We start from the raw sequence: 19631 nt of genomic DNA on the forward strand, positions 1-19631 counted from the left end.
ATAAAGCTGATTCTGATTCTGTAAGTAAATTAGTAATTATCAGCTTCATTGCGGCAAGTAAACGTATTTTTTAGTATCTTTAAGGGGAACTTTTTGGGGGATTTTACCTATCATTCACAATCCTTATGTAAGACAAGAACACATATGTTTTTCTTTTTTTGTGCATTCTAATTTGTAAAATACGGTGAGTACGAGGCAGCTAACAATGCAGCTAATGGGAGTCCTCTATTGCGCCCATTAAGTCATCCAAAAAAACATCCAAAACCGACAACATTACTACATTTACATCTTGTGGCCTAAATATTAACTAAGTATAAGCAATTGTGTTAATATAAGCAATAACATTAAGGAACTGTTTTTCCTTATCACAAAGGTAACTAGCTTTTTGAAATACTGAGCTGCTGCTGCTGCTGCATCACCTTTAAGTTGGTGAAGGTTAATTTTAGATTATAAATCATGCCCCTCACTTGTATAGTAGAAAGTTGTTGCCATAAAGCGAAAAGTTGGTCAACTTTGACATTCAACTTCGACCTGAAGATATCGATTACCAGATTATCAGTTGAGTATCAGTATATATCCCGCGGCGCCGCGCACTTGACTCTGTGTCTGCTTTATCCCTACAGAACCCAACACACCCAGCACCAGCACCAGAGGGAGGAGGCGGCGCCGCCGGTTCCATGGTGCCGCGCAATTGACTCTTTTGTGTGTGCTTCCTCGCAGGTCCCGGCTGTTGCGAAAACGGTGCTTCCCGCGCGGACGGCCCCTCAAACACCTGGGCAGGCGTGCTAGAGGCGTGGGCAGCCCGGTCAAGTGTGTCAGGGACCTCCACGTGCGGAGGTGAGGCAAGTGATCCGGGTTGCCGGCCCTCCCCCACCAGAACCTGGTTCGACCCGGGGCTTTGAGGCAGGCAGCATGGGTGAGGATTAGATGTGTTCATGGGGATGTGCACGAATACCCTGTGGTGCCGGTGGAAATTCAATACGGCGGTCAAAAGCATAGTGTCAAGGTTGCTGTAAGTGCGCACCTTAAGCACCCCTTAGATCCTGGGTACCAATTGGCCGGGGTTTAACAATTTAGTGACGCAATGTGTAGGGGTGCGTTCACGACCATTAGTAAAGGGGAATATCTGCGTGGTTCTCAGCGGCGACGCGGGTTCATCAGACACTGCCGAGGGGCAACCTCGCGGGAAGCCCCCCCTGCGCCCCACTGGCACCCTATGGAGGATTTAACCCTCGAGCAGTCCCGGGATGACACTCTGCGCGCAGCCTGGCACCAGGTGGCTTCCATCGATGGTCAGCTGGTGCGCCCGGGAACAGCGCGGGTATTCCCTCACTTCGCAAGTATTAGAGATAGATTATACTGAGTGAGTCGTGACACTCAAACAGGAGAGGAGATCACCCAGTTGTTGGTGTCGAAATGCCAGAGGGAAATGGTTTTCCAGGCGGCGCACGTTCACCCAATGGCCGGCCACATGGGGTATGATATGACACTCCACCGGGTAATGGTTCGTTTCTATTGGCCCGGCATCCGGGCAGACGTGCGCCGCTGGTGTGCGGCCTGCCCGGATTGCCAGCTGGTCAATCCAGCAGCCACCCTCAGGGCGCCTTTGCGCCCATTACCACTCATGGTGGTCTCATTTGAGCGGATTGGCATGGACCTCATCGGACCATTTCACCGGAGCACACGGGGATATCGTTTTACGCTAGTCCTGGTGGATTACGCAACTCGTTATCCCGAAGCAGTGCCGCTGCGCTCCATCTCTGCAAAGAGTGTAGCGCAAGCGCTGTTTCAGGTCATCTCCCGGGTCGGAATCCCGAAAGAGATTCTGACTGACCAGGGCACGTCCTTTATGTCACGCACGATAAAGGAGCTATATGGATTATTGGGGATCAAATCCATTCGGACCAGCGTCTACCACCCACAGACCGACGGGTTGGTGGCGCGGCTGAATAGGACGTTGAAATCCATGATCCGTAAGCTTGTGCACGTGGACAAATCAAATTGGCATAAATAGTTGGATCCCCTGCTGTTTGCAATGCGGGAGGTACCCCAGGCCTCCACAAGGTTTTCCCCCTTTGAATTATTATACGGCAGGAAGCCGTGCGGGGTTTTGGACCTCATTAAAGGCCTACTGAAACACACTACATACCAACCACGCAGTCTGATAATTTATATATCAATGATGAAATCTTAACATTGCAACACATGCCAATACGTGCAAAAAAGTGCAATTTTAAATTCCGCGCAAAATATTCTGCTGAAAACGTCTCGGTATGATGACGTCAGCGCGTGACGTCACGGATTGTGGAGGACATTTTGGGACAGCATGGTGGCCAGCTATTAAGTCGTCTGTTTTCATCGCAAAATTCCACAGTATTCTGGACATCTGTGTTGGTGAATCCTTTGCAATTTGTTCAATGAACAATGGAGACAGCAAAGAAGAAAGCTGTAGGTGGGAAGCGGTGTATTGTGGCCGACTGCAGCAACAACACAAACACAGCCGGTGTTTCATTGGTTACATTCCCGGAAGATGACAGTCAAGCTTTACCATTGGCCTGTGGAGAACTGGGACAACAGAGACTCTTACCAGGAGGACTTTGAGTCGGATGCGCAGACACGGTACCGTGAGTACGCATGCAGCTGCGGCTTCCAAACATTTGATCGCTTGCCCGTACGTGCGTGCTGCTATGTGCATGTCACTTACGTAACTTTGGGGACTTTGGGGAAATATATGTGCTGTATGAACTTTGGGGAGGTGAACGGTACTTTGGGCTGTGGGATTGAGTGTGTTGTGCAGGTGTTTGAGTTGTATTGGCGGGTTATATGGACGGGAGGGGGGAGGTGTTTGTTATGCGGTATTAATTTGTGGCATATTAAATATAAGCCTGGTTGTGTTGCGGCTAATAGAGTATATATATGTCTTGTGTTTATTTACTGTTTTAGTCATTCCCAGCTGAATATCAGGCCCCACCCGCCTCTCACAGCATCTTCCCTATCTGAATCGCTCCCACTGCCCTCTAGTCCTTCACTCTCACTTTCCTCATCCACAAATCTTTCATCCTCGCTCAAATTAATGGGGAAATCGTCGCTTTCTCGGTCCGAATCGCTCTTGCTGCTGGTGGCCATGATTGTAAACAATGTGCAGATGTGAGGAGCTCCACAACCTGTGACGTCACGCTACTCGTCTGCTACTTCCGGTACAGGCAAGGCTTTTTTATCAGCAACCAAAAGTTGCGAACTTTATCGTCGATGTTCTCTACTAAATCCTTTCAGCAAAAATATGGCAATATCGCGAAATGATCAAGTATGACACATAGAATGGACCTGCTATCCCCGTTTAAATAAGAAAATCGCATTTCAGTAGGTCTTAAAGGAAAGCTGGGAAGAAGGTCCAAGCCCCAGCAAAAATGAAATACAATACGTGATGGACCTGCGAGCAAAACTCCACACGGTGGGGCACTTGTCACGTGAGAATTTGCTCCGGGCCCAAGAACGTCAGCAGCGCTTGTATTGTGTCGCGTTTGTAACCGAGTCTAATGACTGCATCACATGAGCCCTATTTAAATAGGCTCAGAGAAGTCAACAGGTGTCGTCAATCACAATCACTCACATGAAGTTAAGAGGCCATGCCATGAAGCTAATTTGATTTGATTGTAACTTTTCTACATCACCAAAATGGATCATGTATGTTGCTGTATGTATACTTTTGACCCAGCAGATTTGGTCACATTTTCAGTAGACCCATAATAAATTCATAAAAGAACCAAACTTCATGAATGTTTTTTTGTGACAAACAAGTACAATATGTGTTCCAATCACTCTATCACAAAAAAATAAGAGTTGTAGAAATTATTGGAAACTCAAGACAGCCATGACATTATGTCCTTCACAAGTGTATGTAAACTTTTGACCACGACTGTAAGTCGATGTATCATCCCAAAAGTTATGAAAATATGTTTTAAAGTTTGAAAAGTTACTTAGTGCTGCTTTAATATTACATTACATCATAAAACTACTGTACTTGTTTGTACTACATTCTATATTATTGTTTTACCTACAATATTTCTAATCTTAACAGTTTGTTTTTCTTTTCAAAAGACATGTTACAAGTGTGCTGTTCTAGGATGCGGGTGCAAGCAGAAATTAAATTGATTTTAATTAATTTCAATAAGGAAGACTGATTTGCAACACAGGAATTTTCAGTTATGAGCTTTGCCAGAGAACAAATTAAATTTGTAAGCCAAGGTACCACTGTAATAAACATTAAGCCAAAAACAAAACAATTGTAATACTGACAACTAAGGATGGTCCGTTCTGATACTCAGCATCATTGTCGATTACTACAGTATGATAAGACAAGAGAAAATAAAGTATCAAATTGGTATCGGCTGTCGGTTATACAACGTTGCGGTATCTGCATCTGTATCGGATAGGAGAAATGGAATCCAGCCATCCATACTGACATCCAATCTTATACTTGTATTGCTTTTATCATTTAAAAACAACCCAACTTTCCTGTAAATGTATTTGTCCATACCTTGTATACTCTTGGGATATACTTTAGGAGATAGTAGGCACACTAAAGGCTGACCAAACATATTTGTGAAATTCTAAAAAAGGAAAATGTAATTAATACAACATTAACAAAACAAAACATAATAGATATTTAGTTTGGATCAAACGTACCTTATAGGCTGTGCTGTTTGTAGAATCCACTATAATAAAAAGTGGCTTCCGAGTAAAGGGGAGCAAATCACCAGGATGGAGGCTGTCAACATCAAAAATATGAATTGGTGATAGTCCTTCTGTAGATCACTACTTAAGTCCAAAAAGCTGAAGAGACATTTTGAAAGCATTGCTATTGATGTAAACAAGAAAGTGGTTTGACGGTGAATTTATTAAAATAACGTGGTGTACACTCTTGACTAGGTATGTATCAATGACCGGCGTCAGTAATGAAAAAAAATTCTAACGGTTCGTATTACTGTTTTAACTAACTTAGAAACTCCTAAAAACCGGGATTGATAACCTCACTTCCATAAACTCAGAGATGTGCAGATCGATCAGCTATTCGATTTTCATGAAAATGTATGTGATCGCCATTGCCGGTTATCCATCCATCCATTTTCTACTGCTTGTCCCTTAATGCCTTTTATTGTTGATCCCCTCTGTATGACGCTTTAATTGTTTTAGTCCCCTGGCGAACAAGCGACTACCAGCTAATTATGTCTGTATATTCACAGTGTGGAGCTGCTCCCCTAATCCAATAATAATCACCTCAATTATGGCAAAAAACCCTGACATATGTTAGTATCACATCGAGCGCAAGGCAGGAGCTGGTATGCTAATAGCAAAGCTAACTGCTAAGATAGCTGTAAACAACAACACAGAAAAAGTGCTTAGTAATGTTTAATAAGTGTAGATGGAAGAGCATCGGAGCAGAAAATAAGCAGTTATTAACAGGAAATGAGAAGAGAAGAGTTAGAAGCAACAACAACTGTTGGTGTGTCAGTATTGTCGCAGTCGTCACGTGACATTTAGGATGAGGGCAGATCGATCCATAAATTGGTGGTGTTGATTATCGGATTATCAGTTGAATATCAGTATGAGAGATACTAAAGTGAGCAGATCAATATTTCTACTTTCTCTAAATCATTTTTTGTTGTTTTTGTTAAATGTTTACAAACTCAGGGAATAATTCCCTGGGCAAAGGAGGACTTTGAGGGCAAAAACCAAATGATTTAAAAGAGGAATAGATATTTTTTTTACTTTTGTTTAGTTGTCTACCATTACCTTTGTTTTGTTCAAACAATTGTATGTAATAAAAGAGATTAAGGAACCATTTTAAATATTGTGTTGATATTGTAAACTGTCAATAGCACTCAGCATAAATAAATGTAAACATTATAGTTAATACATGTCGCTCTCACTCATGAATGATCAGAATTGGAAGAATAAAACCCTAATCGGAAAATCCCTAATATTATTTTCAAACTTAAATTATCGTAAAACTTTGATTGATAACAACACTTCGGTAAAGTTGCGGACCAGTGATACTGTCCATTTTCTGGAGAAGCAAGCTGGTGTGCTCATTGCTGGCTGGCTAAAGTCCTAACATGAATACAAGAAACATTAGGGCCTTTTCCACCTAATTTAGCGCATGTACACGTACTGACTGACACTTCCTTTGTGAGGTTATTAATATCGACCCAAGTGAACAGAATGCTAATGCTAACAAGCATGAGATCAACAGTGACATTTATTCTCTATATATTGTTATTTACAGCTGAAATGGACCACAAGGAATCGCCTGACCCTCATGAATTCATCATTTACTGAGAGGACGGCTTTCTGACTGTTCGACATTGTGGACAAAAGCCTGATTTTTTCATGAACAATTCGGTACACTTTATTTTAAAAATGATATCATTTTGTATATTGACTTACTGTTTACTTTAAAGAACTGTGACCGAATATTGTCAGTTTAAACATGGTATCAGTGTAGAAATATACTAAACCACTCCTCGATTCATTAGCATGATTTGTATAAACTACCCTGAACTATGAAATGCAGTGGAAACACAAACTACACACTGCTACAAGAACCTATAGTTCCAGGAATTAGAGAGTCCAGGAACCCGAACTATTGGTGGAAAAGGGCCTAAAACGTCTTTCCCCATTATACATGACATACTCCAATCTAAACTTGTATAAACACATTACAGTCTGAGCAACTAACATATTAAACCTACTAGCTGTGCTCTGTTCGTACAGACTGATAGATCTGTAGTCAGAGAAATATGACATGGAACAACAGGAAAGTAATCTGTGTGTTGTCACATAAACCAAAACTATTTGAATGTAGAATTAATTTAAAATACACATGAAATTTTCACATCATCCAATTTAAATCTTACCAGTGCATGTCTTTCTGAGACTGATTTCTCTTCTGAATCACCTCTCCATTCACAATATCTCGATTTGAATTTGTGAGAACGCCTCCAAAATCATACGGTCCGACTAAAAATGAACACAGTTAAAAGTTAGTGCTTTCATTTTCAAAGACGAGGACAAGACATCCTATTACACCCAGTGAGAGTAACTTTATTGACCTAACTAAACATAATACAAAGTTAAGTAGTACAGATGAATGCAGAAACATTGTTCCCTCCTAAAATAGTCATCAGTTGACTTTCTTATAATTGAGGTCCAGAAGTTTATATATGCAAACCAAGTGAGCGCATCCGAGGTGCACTTTTTCACACATCAAGCTTGTGCAAAACTGAACTGAAATTAAGTAAGTAAAGACAAGTGATTTCCACCATTTTGCATAATTTAAAAGCTATAATAAATCAAATAAAATAAACTGTTTTTTAGAAGATGCTTTTATTTTTAATTGTTGATGTAAGACATCTATGGTGAGTGCATATATCCATATACTATTATATTTTAGTATTCAAGGAATTGGGGGTTAAATCACCAAAATGATTCCCGGGCACGGCCGCCGCTGCTTCTCACTGCTCCCCTCACCTCCCAGGGGGTGATTAAGGCTGATGGGTCAAATGCAGAGAATAATTTCGCCACACCTGGTGTGTGTCTGACAATCATTGGCACTTTAACTTTTAACTTTAATTATTATTAGATTAAAAAAAAAAAACTTTCGGTTAAGTAGGCCCTGTTCGAATGTGCCCCTTAAGACCTCACTGTTGACTCTTTAAGGTCTTGTTACTTCTAAACTAAACAAAGTTGATGCTAATCCACGTTTGTTGTATTTTTTCCCGAATGAAAATCAGTAAGAGAACCGACAAAGAACCGAATCGGCAAGCCGAATTGAAAGTGCAATCGGAACCGGAACAATCTTCTCGATTTCCATACCTAATCTTCACCACAACAATCTAGAGCTGATCACCTATGTCAAGACAACTTTTTGATGGACTTCATTTTCAACTTCTGCCTCATTAATAACCCGTCTCCACATTGGCAGCCTTCAACTCGAGCATTGTCAAACGACAAAAGCTGGATGTATCATTGGACTTTCGGCATGGCACATCATGCTAACTGAGACTGCTGTCAGCAGCTCTCTGGCCAAAGTGGAGATTAACTCTTTTGATGAACTTTATCTTCGACATCAATGTCACATTTTTGCTAGTGCCAACACGTAACGCTAACATCGATGCTAACTATCATAGCTGTGAGTGTCAAGTTGACCAAATGTTTGCACAACAACTTACACCTATGGTTCAGCACATGGAAGCCAATTTTAACTTATAGAGAAATTACCCAGGATGTGTCATGACGAGGAGGTTTTCGCAGCTTACTGCGAGGATTGTTCTCCCAGGACGCAAACGGACTACTCTGGACAAGGCGTGCAGAAACATGATTTAATCTTGACTCAAAAAGTGAAAACAAAAAAGCGCACAGGTGAAAGCACAACTTAGCGCAGGATACAAAGACTAACACTTAGGCAGAACTATGGACATGAAACAAAAAAAACTTGAATAAACAAAACTTACTTGGCATAGCATGAAGCGAACAATCGCATGAAAACAAGCATGAATCTGTGGCATGAAACGAGCATGAAACAATCAATACAGAGCATGAAAAGTACATCAACAGAGCAATGTCACCCGCCCGACTAACTGGCAACGACAGGCTTAAATAGTCTCTTTGATTAGAGCCAGGTGCGTGTGTCAAATGAGGCAGGTGAAACCAATGAGTCGCTATGGTGACCAAACAAGGGAGCGCAAAAACAGGAACTCCTGGAGTCTTAAACAAACACAAAATAACAAAAAACATGATCCAGACCACAGATCATGACAGGATGTGATGAAGTATTTCAATGTAGTGGCTGGGCAACGCTTGCAGCATCTTCCAGGCTAACATGAGTATTGTTATCTACAGTGAACACACTTAAGGCTACTATTTTCGGTGAAACAAGAGCAAAGGTGACTCTATGGGTGTTATTTCAGGTTTAGAGGGCTCCAGTTATGTTAAAAACCTTTTTAGTATGTCAAACACTTTTTAATGATCCAACTTTGGAAATATAAATATATATTTTTTCAATATCAATCGTACTTTGCGGAATCACAGTTATGTCCAGTTCCAACTAACCACGTTAAATGAAAGACAACTGTAACTATTTCGTTCACTGGGGATGACCTCAACTCGTAGGCACCGAGGCTGGGGGTTATTATTAAGTCCAAACCATCTAACCGCTTCTCCTCTGCAGCAACTCCAACATAGAACAAGGTCCAGCCTCTCTCTATTAGTCTGGTTCCAAAACCAGAACTGTGGGTCGAGGGCAATACGACTATGTTTAGTTGAAACTTCTCAACTTCTCGCACAAGCTAAGGCTTTTTCTCTACCATGGAGGTTAAGTGTCATGTCTCAAGAACCACATTTGTCTGACAAAGACCAGGTTCATTAGGCGCCCGCCACTTAACACACAATGCGCTGAACCCTTATGTTTACCCCTGCAAGTGATCCTTTGCGGCTTTTATGGGCTAAGCCACACAGGTGAAAGCCCGACACTGTGACCCCTTCCCCAGGTCTGGCTCCAGGGCATAGAGCAGTCTCTCCTCTTGATGTTTTCCATAGAGTCTTTCCAACCTTCCCATTTTACAGTAATGGTTGAAAAAAAGAAAAGTACACCACAATCTTTCAAAACATTACCAAGAAATAATAAAAGTACAAAAACAAAGAGACATTTTTTCCTCTCTCCAATCAATTTTCTCCTGCTTAACTGGTCAAAATAACTGCACTGCACACCAGAGTACATCTTATAGCGGTTTCCCTTGGGCCAACCAAATGTTTTACACAGTTTAAGCCAATGTTGGAATCTTTGGATATTTGTTATGTATTGTTTCTTTCGAAAAAAATTAGCCCACCATCAATCGACTGGATCGTTGAACACGAATCAGAACTTTGGGAACCTAAAGGTTTAAAGGGGTAAATTATTGATTTTATGTTTAAAAAGAACACTTGTTTTATGTCATTTTATTAACCCTAGCCAACTTATTTTTACATTTTATTCAGTCCCGCCAGGAATTCGTGATGGTGCGATCATGCCAATTAACTCTAATTCAACCAATCCCCGCAACAACATTGTCCAATGCCCACAACTTCCCCACAATTTTTGCCAATCAGCATCATTTTTGCCAATCAAATTTTCATTTTTCATCCTCCTCCCTCAGACCTACTTTTAGTTCAGGTCTACATTGCTAAGCCTTCTGGGTAATGTACTATATAAACATTTAGCAACACACTGGCATCCTCACTGACTTGTTTACATGCATTTATATATTTATTTAAAATGTATTTATTCATGGTAAAACAATTAAGAACACCTAGAGAAACAGGCAGCATTTACATTACAAAGATGTTGAAGTGTGATGATAATCTCTCATTGTCTGTCATTCACCAACAAAAATTTGCGCTACAGATTGCCCTCAACAGTTCACAAATGCTCTAAACATGCGAGGGTAAATGTGTTGGAACATAAATTAATATTTAAGATGGACAAACACTTTTCAAGCGTAAAAAAAAGACACGGAGAATGTGTGCAACTTCTGGATGACAGGACAATAAGAAAGCCTTTGGTGGTCTTCCTTTAATTATAATTATTATTATTTTTAGTTTTAATTAATGAAAACAGTACAATGATTTGACAGTGACATTGACTCGGTACAGAGCCCACATATGTGGGCTCTGTACCGAGGATGTCGTTGTGGCTTGTGCAGCCCTTTGAGACACTTGTGATTTAGGGCTATATAAATAAACATTGATTGATTGATTGAGCTCTGTGCATGTGTTTTTATCTAGTTTGTATCTAGTTTTAACGAGTGTCTACTTTAAAGTATGTGGGGTACAAAACAAGTAAAACATCAATACAGTATATGTTTTCCAATTTTTGTTGTAATCCTATGCTTTTTTAGGTTATCGTTATGAGGAACACTTAAAACTCTGAAAACAAATTCCTAAAATCACAAGTCTATTACATTTTGACAAAAAAGTTGCCACGATTTCCGGCTGCAACAATCACAAAAAAGCCAGCGAAATCCTGGAGGGACTGTTTTTTGTATGACAGTTAATAATTATATATTGTTACTCTATGAATTGCTGAGCAAGAATATTTTGGATTAGAACAGATTATTTTCTTTTATTGCTATTTCCAGTGGGAAAATGTGTCTTGAAATCCTAAATAATTGGATGTCAACCACAGCCAGAGCAATGGATTGTATTTGACTTAATTTACCAAAAGTAGCGTGAAAAAAAACGATATTCACATTCAGAGCTGTAAGTTAAGGCTCTTTACGAATAAATTAGCTCTTTTACATTAAACATATTATAGAAATTGTGAAGAAATATTTAATAAAATAGACACTTAACCTCTAGCCTAAAAAAAGCCTCTTACCTTCATATTCTGAATTTAAAGCTGGGAAGACTCCAGTTGCTGATAGGTAGACAAGAAGAACACTGTTTGCAGGCAACTCCTACAATTAAAAACAACATCTTATAACCATCAAAGTGTGAATGGGGAGTGTATGAATTATTGGTTCTCAGTTCTTACTGTAAAGCGCTATGAGTGTCTAAAAAAGTGCTATTTAAATCTAATTTGTTATTATTATTATTAACAGTGACGTCATTGAGCGATATAGTATGAATAAAAGGTTTTGTTAATGTTTGAGAATTCCTTAACCTTGAACTATTTCAGACAACTTAAAGAAAAAAAACAATACAATTCAAAAAAGTATTTGTATATCATCATAATGGCCTGTATATATTTTTTAATTAACACAACTGAATTAGATGGGAAAAAATATTGACAAAAAAATGCAGGGCTGCACGATATATTGTTTGATTTCCTTGTTTAATTTCATGAATATCATCCACTTCTTCTCAGTACTGTCCTTCACACTCATTTTCTTCCTTTCCATTCTTGGAAAAAACTAAGTTATGTCCATCTCTAGCCATAAGCTAATGCGAGCAAGTAAGACTGGATGTTAAAGTCTGATTTTACAGGGTTTATTGTGACCATCGCTATGCCAACAAATGGTAGGGAGGCTCATAAGCCAAATTTTTGCTGTCAATCTAAAGCAGGGGTCGGGAACCTTTTTGGCTGAGAGAGCCATGAAAGCCAAATATTTTAAAATGTATTTCCGTGAGAGCCATATAATATTTTTTAACACTAAATACTACTAGATGCATGCATTTTTAAGTAAGACCAACATTTTGAGAGTATAATAAGTCTCTTATTCTTTTTAATAACATTATTATTCTGAAGCTAACCAATAATAAATAAAATACTTCTTACCATTAGTGCAACTTCTTGAACAGGTGCGGTAGAAAACGGATGGATGGATTAAAATGCATGAGATTGTTTTATATTTTGAACGTTATTTTTAACACTGTGATTACCAGCTGAATTATTCATTACTTATCGTGTTAAGCAATGTCAGCTAAGATTTATCTGAGAGCCAGATGCAGTCATCAAAAGAGCCACATCTGGCTCTAGAGCCATAGGTTCCCTACCCCTGATCTAAAGCATAACAATTGGCTGAGAAAACATAACCTGAAAAACTCGCAAGATGGGCAGTCATATACTTAGGTATCACTGTACTTGGATATACAGTACTTATGAGTTGTTTGTGTACACCTACTAACCACAGAACTTGTCATATCTGTATACGTATGTCGTTCAAACATGCAATGCCTCCTTATTCATCATTGTCATAAATCGATTGCGTTCATCATGTCTTCTCAATAGATAGATGCAATATTCTTGTGTTCAGAAAAAGTTTTTTGTGTACCAGATGTTTTTTACCTGCTGAAAGTTCAGCCTTCGCCAGAAGCCACTCTGAAGACAAAAATATTGCACCTGTTTTTCCTGCTTGTTTGGGTCATACAAGTTTGTCTACAAAAGTAGAGCAGTTTATTTTGGTGGGTTGGATACAATTCTATGGACCACTGGATGTTCAACATGGCACCTCATGGCAAATAACTCTAAAAAGCACTATCTTATTTTGTTTGTGAAGGCAATCTAAGAGACAATATATACAAAAATACGTGAAAACTAAACATGGGAAAACACATACATTTTCATCCAAAATAAAGTGCATACTTACTTTAAAGGAGGCTGACAAGAAAGTAAACAGCTGGCTGAATGTTGGCTTGTATAGAAGATACTTGTGAGGGTTTTCCCTTTTTGCAGGCTTCTCATTGGGTTCCTTAGGAGAGAAGATATATACAATGATTAGAGCTCGGAAAGTCAGGGTACCTCACGATACAATATGATATCCGATAAATGGTTAATATTTTAATATGGTGAAATAAAAACATCAAAATAAATGCCATAGTTTATATTTTGTGCAATACAAACAGCAATACAGCTGTCTCTCACTACATCACGCTTCAAATGTCGTGGCTTCACAACATTTTTTTTTTTTAACAAAGCATAATCCACATTTTTGTGGACCTAAATTAAGTGTTAAATTAAGTTGTATTTATGTATGATATGTGTTACAGTGCAGTATTTGTCTTATTTTCTAATATTATGATTATTATAATTTTTTTATATTGTGGTGATTGTGTATATTCTCCAAACATGACTTCTGTTTAAAGGTTAAAGTTGATAAACCTGACAAAAACTTACCAAAATTCCTTGTTTACATGTCTGTACAGCAAGGTTCCCTGGTTCTCTCTCCAAAGCTTGAAGCATACGGAACATGTCAATAGTCAGTTCACTAAACTTAACCTAAACAGAGAAAGAAAAAAAATATACAAACAGTAAGTAATGATATAAAGGTTAGGGTTCAAATGATAGAAGATAGATTGTCTTTTGACAGAGTTAAGGAAGAATAAGTGAAGCCGCAACTAAAAAAACAGACCAAAGTTTTTGGACACCTGATCGACACACCTATAGGTGGGTTGCATATGACATCACATCCATTTTTCTTTTTTGCGACTTCATTCACACAATGGTCAAGCAGCTTGACGGTAGCATTAAAACAAGTGAGAGTGAGTGTAGAGTTTGAGCAGAAAATGCCGTATTGCTGTTCTGTTCTTGGGTGTTGCAGTCGTTCAAATAGAGAGATAGAAAGAGCTTTTCATAGAGTCCCGATAGAAGTGGTTCATTAAGGTGCGGTATTAAAGTCAGGGAAAATCGAAAGAGCATCAAAGTAAATGGCTCTTAAAAAGAATCACTTTCATCATCTCGTGGAATACAATCGGACCATGTTTGTGTCTGCAGCAATCACTTTGTAAAATGTTTGTTTGAACATTTGATCTATTTGAGAAACTTTCTGTGATGCAATCGAGTTTATTCTCCACTATATCAGTAGTGTTTGATAGCAGAAAAATATGCAAGAAAAGGACAAGAGATCGCATTAGTTTGTGTTTTTTTGTGGTTGCTATGTCTAAATATAACTACAAGGATCTGGTTGTGCAAATAAACTAACGTCATGTTAAGTCCTAGTAATAAATATTGTGATTGTGGGTCCAATCTACCGTATTTTTGTTGTTGATTTTCATATCAGAAACTAAAAGTTTAGTTGTTGTGCAGGAAAGCCAAGTGCTTAATTCAACACGGATGACCACATTATAGCATCTTTGGTGATATTTGTTCGCATCAAGAAAATATATTTTAGAGTATCAATAAACTAGATGAATAAATCTATCGTAGGCTCAACAGCATGCTATACTAATATATAATACCATATACTGCCGAGTATACTACTACCACAGAGAAATTAGCTTGTGCTTACCGTATGCATTAGTAAGATTTCACTAGTAAACATCTTATATTGATCTCCTTTGGCAATTGGCGCCACTTTCTCCACACAACACTCCTTCGGGAAGGTTAAAGTTCAAGTTAAAGTACCACTGATAGTCACACACACACTATGTGTGGTGAAATTACCCTCTGTATTTGACCCATCCCCTTGTTCCACCCCCTGGGACATGATGGGAGCAGTGAGCAGCAGCGGTGGCCACGGTCAGGAATCAATTTGATGCTGAGTGCCAAGCAGGAAGGTAATGGGTCCCATTTTTATAGTCTTTTGTATGACTTGGCCGGGGTTTGAACTCACGACCTACCGATCTCAGGGCGTTAAGTTGATCTTTGTATAGTTGTGCAAGTGTTTGTGGCATTTCAGCATCGTTTTACACAAACTCATTCCAGATGTTTTACTTTTAAATTATCATTCCATTCACTTTCACCGCCATGTTTACGAACGCTTCCCATCTCGATGTCTTCACATCCGGGTCCTAAACACTTTATAGGTTTCCATCCACTGGCTTCAAGCATGCAGTTAATTGATAATTCTGGAGCCACAAATCATTGAACTTTTACTTAGTCATCGTATGCAAGTAATGTGGCTTTGCTATGGGCTTTTGTTAAATTTTCTCCGCTGCTATGCTAAAGTGTGACAACACACCGCTGCGAGCCCCGTGCACACTAGCCGGTGGTGCTCGTTAAATTCTGATCAAGCAGCACAGGTAGTCTAATTTAGTTTCGCTTTGTAGTTACGTTACAGCGTCCTCATAAATCGAAACATTTGAAAGCAAGACTGAAGTTTATGCATGTTTTAAATAAAAGTAACGTTAATAGATTTTTTTAAACTTTTGTAAATTGTATTTAAGACCTTTCTATGATATTTTAGGGGAATTAAAGGCATTAATATTAAAATTGTTGGATTAAATAATTTTAAGACCCTGCGTATACCCTGTAATTCATCTTATTTATTAGATTAAAGGTGGTCCTCAGTTAACAGCGTTCCGTGTTACGACGCACTCCCACAAGTTAATTAAGATGTAATTTTGCTATATAAACATGAGGTTCACTTGTGAACTAATTGCTGCGTATGTTAAGATTAAGATTAGTTTATTTCAAAAGGGACAATGCAATTTCATAAAACACATGACTACACATGGTTAAAAAAGCCAGAATTAGCCAGAAGGCTCATTTTCATCTGTAGTCCCCTGGCCATGATATAAAAAAGGCAGTATAATTACAATTTCAAAGAAAAAGAAAAGAAAAAGAGAGAAAAAGAAAAAAAAGCACACAATACATATACGATATAATAAAATATTAAATACAACATCACAATATAACATTTGTCTTAGCATCAAAACAGGCTCATCTTTTATTTTTTTGTGAAGGCCTTGTATGTTGTGATCAGTTTGTCCTCCTCAGGTACTGAGTTCCACACATTTGCACTCCTTACTGACCAGGAGCCTCGGGTGACACGCTCACGGCTGTTTCTTTGGCTCTGCCAGATGATCTGGAGCCAATTCATGCAGTACTTTACAGGTCAGGTTTAAGTCTGCAAATGTGTGAAGACTGTCCCAGTTTAAAATACTGTATTTTTTTGCAATGGCAAAGTGAGGTTTTTTATCCATAACTTTAATTGTTTGTTTGTAAAATATTTCCAATGGTTATTTTTTAACTCTGACCAGCCTGAGACCAGCTGGTAAGGCAATAGTTGAAGTGGCTAAAAATCATCGAATGCAAATACAATTTTGTAGCTTCAGTTGACATTTAATTTCGAATTACACGAAAATTTGCGAGATTAAACTTGATTATTTTACACAATTTGCCAACATAGGCTTTAAAGGAAAGCTCTGAATCTATTGTTAACCCAAGATATTTATATTGGCTGACAATTTGGGGGAAGAATATGCACCACACACAGCCCAACAATGCAGTGTGTGCCCAGTGCTGGGCGGAAAAATACACTGAATGCCTATATACAGCCACAATGAGAAAGAATAACGTCACATGTTCGTACAACTAATCAATATTGGCCTCTCTTTTGGTCCCAATCGCTCGATTGTCGCGTCCACCATTAAAGATAAAGACTATCGACTATCGACTATCGACTATCGTCCTGACAAGCCTAGACATTATTTTAAGAGGGTAGAAAGGCATGCAGGACAACTACAGGAAAAAAAGCAATAACTTGTTCTCTTTATAATTACTGTTTCATTTAATCATTGTTTTTAACCTTTCAATTACTGTATTTCATATGTCCTGCATGAGTTCTGATCACAGTGTGAGTTAAATAGGAATTGATTTAGGTATGATTTACTTACACTCAGAGGTGGGTAGTAACGCGCTACATTTACTCCGTTACATCTACTTGAGTAACTTTGGGATACATTGTACTTCTAAGAGTAGTTTTAATGCAACATACTTTTACTTTTACTTGAGTATTTTACACCGCTCCATTTATCTACATTCAGCTCGCTACTCGCTACTGATTTTTATCGATCTGTTAATGCACGCTTTGTTTGTTTTGGTTTGTCAGACAGACCTTCAAAGTAGGATCTATCGCATGCCTGCGTTTCACCAATCAAATACAGTCACTGGTGACGTTTGACTCCGTTTCACCAATCAAATGCAGTCACTGGTGACGTTTGACTCCGTTTCACCAATCAAATACAGTCACTGGTGACGTTTGACTGCGTTTCACCAATCAAATACAGTCACTGGTGACGTTTGACTTCGTTTCACCAATCAAACAGAGCCAGGCGGTCACATGATTAACTGCACAAAGTTTCAGCGGCAAACAACAAGCTTAAGCTTACATGAACTCAACGTCAAATTTGAGGAAGCACATCGCGGTAAGTAACGTTAGTAAATATTTTGGCTGTCACCGTAGGCTGATGTTAGCTTCCCTGCTATGAATCACTGTCAAATGTACATCGTGTGAGGACATTTATTAACGCACTGCAGCCTCATAGACAGACAGAGACACACACACACACATACGCACAGTCGCACACACATGCATGCATAGAAACACCAATCAGAAGTGCACAGTGTGTTCTCAGGTGCAGCCCACACCTATCAGTTTATGGTTTGCGTAAAGGCTAACTTGTTATTTTCCTTTGTAATCTCTGCCTACTGAGCCTATGGTGCTGTTAAGTTAATGTGGCTCAATTTGCCTTAAGTTTTTTAAGTTAATGTATTATTATTTAATACATATATATATTGCTTAAGAGATATTCTTGGCTCTGAATTTGCTCATTGCTATTTTTGTGCATTATTTGTTGCCGTCATCATTAAACGAACTGGTTATTCATCAGTTACTCAGTACTTGAGTAGTTTTTTCACAACATACATTTTTTACTTTTACTCAAGGAAATATTTGGGTGACTACTCCTTACATTTACTTGTGTGAAGTGAAGTGAATTATATTTATATAGCGCTTTTCTCTAATGACTCAAAGCGCTTTACATAGTGAAACCCAATATCTAAGTTACATTTGAGTAATAAATCTATAAAGTAACAGTACTCTTACTTGAGTACAATTTCTGGCTACTCTACCCACCTCTGCTTACACTAAAGCTCAACTTAAATCACAGTCTAGGAACGGAACTCATTTGTAACAAAAGACATCAAATTGAGTAGGGGGTGACCTGGCTGTTAGAGTTGCCAATGATTAGTGCATCTGCAAGGACAAGCTGCCCAACCACCATGCCTTGTTCCAAGGGAGGCACACTTCCCTCCTGTAGGCGATAGCTGATGACCGTGACACAATTGTTGTCATTCAGTAGTACCACAGGGTCTGCCTGTTTGGAAAAAAAACACAAGTCAGCCCGTAGACATTAAAGAAGTCGGATATCATATCAATATTGTGATTTCAATGAGTTATCAGAAGTGTTAATTTTCTATTTAAAAAAAAAATCACCGAACTTATGTTTTACATTTTGTTCCCTTACTGTACCAAACAATTACCATAGGACAGAGGTAGGTGTAGTTCCAAGCAGTGATCATAACGTACCGTTAAAAACATTTGCAGTTTTATTTTTTGTCGGTTCCTTACAACATTTGCAGTTGTAATTTTTTTTTCGGTTCCTTACCTCTACAAATGATGCCACTTCTTGTAAAACCAAGTTCCATTCCAACTGATCCTCAGTGTTGAATCGTTGTGTGTAATCTTCGATTTCTTCAGATAACTCCTGCAGGTAAAAGATAAAAGTGAACAGGTACAAAAGTGAGTTTAAAAAAATACAAACACTATTGTTTTGCACTTTTAGCGTTTGAAAGTAGACTTTGTAAAATAAGAACTCAATCACATTCACCTAAAGCTAATAAAATATTTTACTATTGTCAAGTAGGAGTCAACTTTAAAAAAAAACGGGAGTCATACAACCTCTAACTCACAGGTAACCGAATACATTATTATCAAAAAAGGGTAAAAAGGAATGCTGCTAAGGCCTCAAAGTGAAAAGGTCACCAAAAAGGACATAAAAAGTTCCATCAACTGCAGTCAAAAGGCAACATTAGCCACCAAAATAGGAAAAAGAGAAACAAATTTAAAAAAGGCAACATTAAGCACCAAAATGGGAAAAAGAGAACAAAATTTAAAAAAATGGAATAGGAAATATTGCAAAGTACAGAAATACACAACTAAATGTCTGTCGTTAGGATTTCAATGAGAAAAGTAATATCCAGACTCTCTGTTGTATCAGTATGTGCAGTATATAAGTTACACAACTCTTGGCGGCATTGACTGCAATTCAGCCTTTATAAGAGCTAGCAATATTTTTCAAAAACTTAAAATATTAAATATATATATTTTTTCCAACTCCCTAGCCTTTAAACTTATTTGAGAGCATTAATATTT

At 38.5% G+C, this 19631-nt stretch overlaps 1 protein-coding gene across 3 annotated transcripts in view; it reads right to left on the minus strand.

Moving 5' to 3' along the window:
* Positions 1 to 19631, minus strand: part of scai (suppressor of cancer cell invasion) — an 81243-nt gene that overhangs the window by 21290 nt on the left and 40322 nt on the right. For all 3 annotated transcript variants that reach the window (XR_009817439.2, XM_061980718.2, XM_061980717.2), the window contains exons 7-14: positions 18865 to 18963; positions 18421 to 18573; positions 13652 to 13753; positions 13125 to 13226; positions 11414 to 11492; positions 6918 to 7020; positions 4687 to 4768; positions 4538 to 4610 (exon numbers count right to left, since the gene is read on the minus strand). Coding sequence is in view for 2 of the 3 variants with exons in the window: in XM_061980718.2 (XP_061836702.1) it covers positions 4538 to 4610; positions 4687 to 4768; positions 6918 to 7020; positions 11414 to 11492; positions 13125 to 13226; positions 13652 to 13753; positions 18421 to 18573; positions 18865 to 18963 (793 nt within the window). In the remaining variant the exon portion in view is untranslated. The remainder of the gene's footprint in view (positions 1 to 4537; positions 4611 to 4686; positions 4769 to 6917; positions 7021 to 11413; positions 11493 to 13124; positions 13227 to 13651; positions 13754 to 18420; positions 18574 to 18864; positions 18964 to 19631) is intronic.

The sequence above is a fragment of the Nerophis lumbriciformis genome, linkage group LG20 (genome assembly GCF_033978685.3).
Source record: "Nerophis lumbriciformis linkage group LG20, RoL_Nlum_v2.1, whole genome shotgun sequence".
In the NCBI taxonomy this organism is placed as follows: Eukaryota; Metazoa; Chordata; class Actinopteri; order Syngnathiformes; family Syngnathidae; genus Nerophis; species Nerophis lumbriciformis.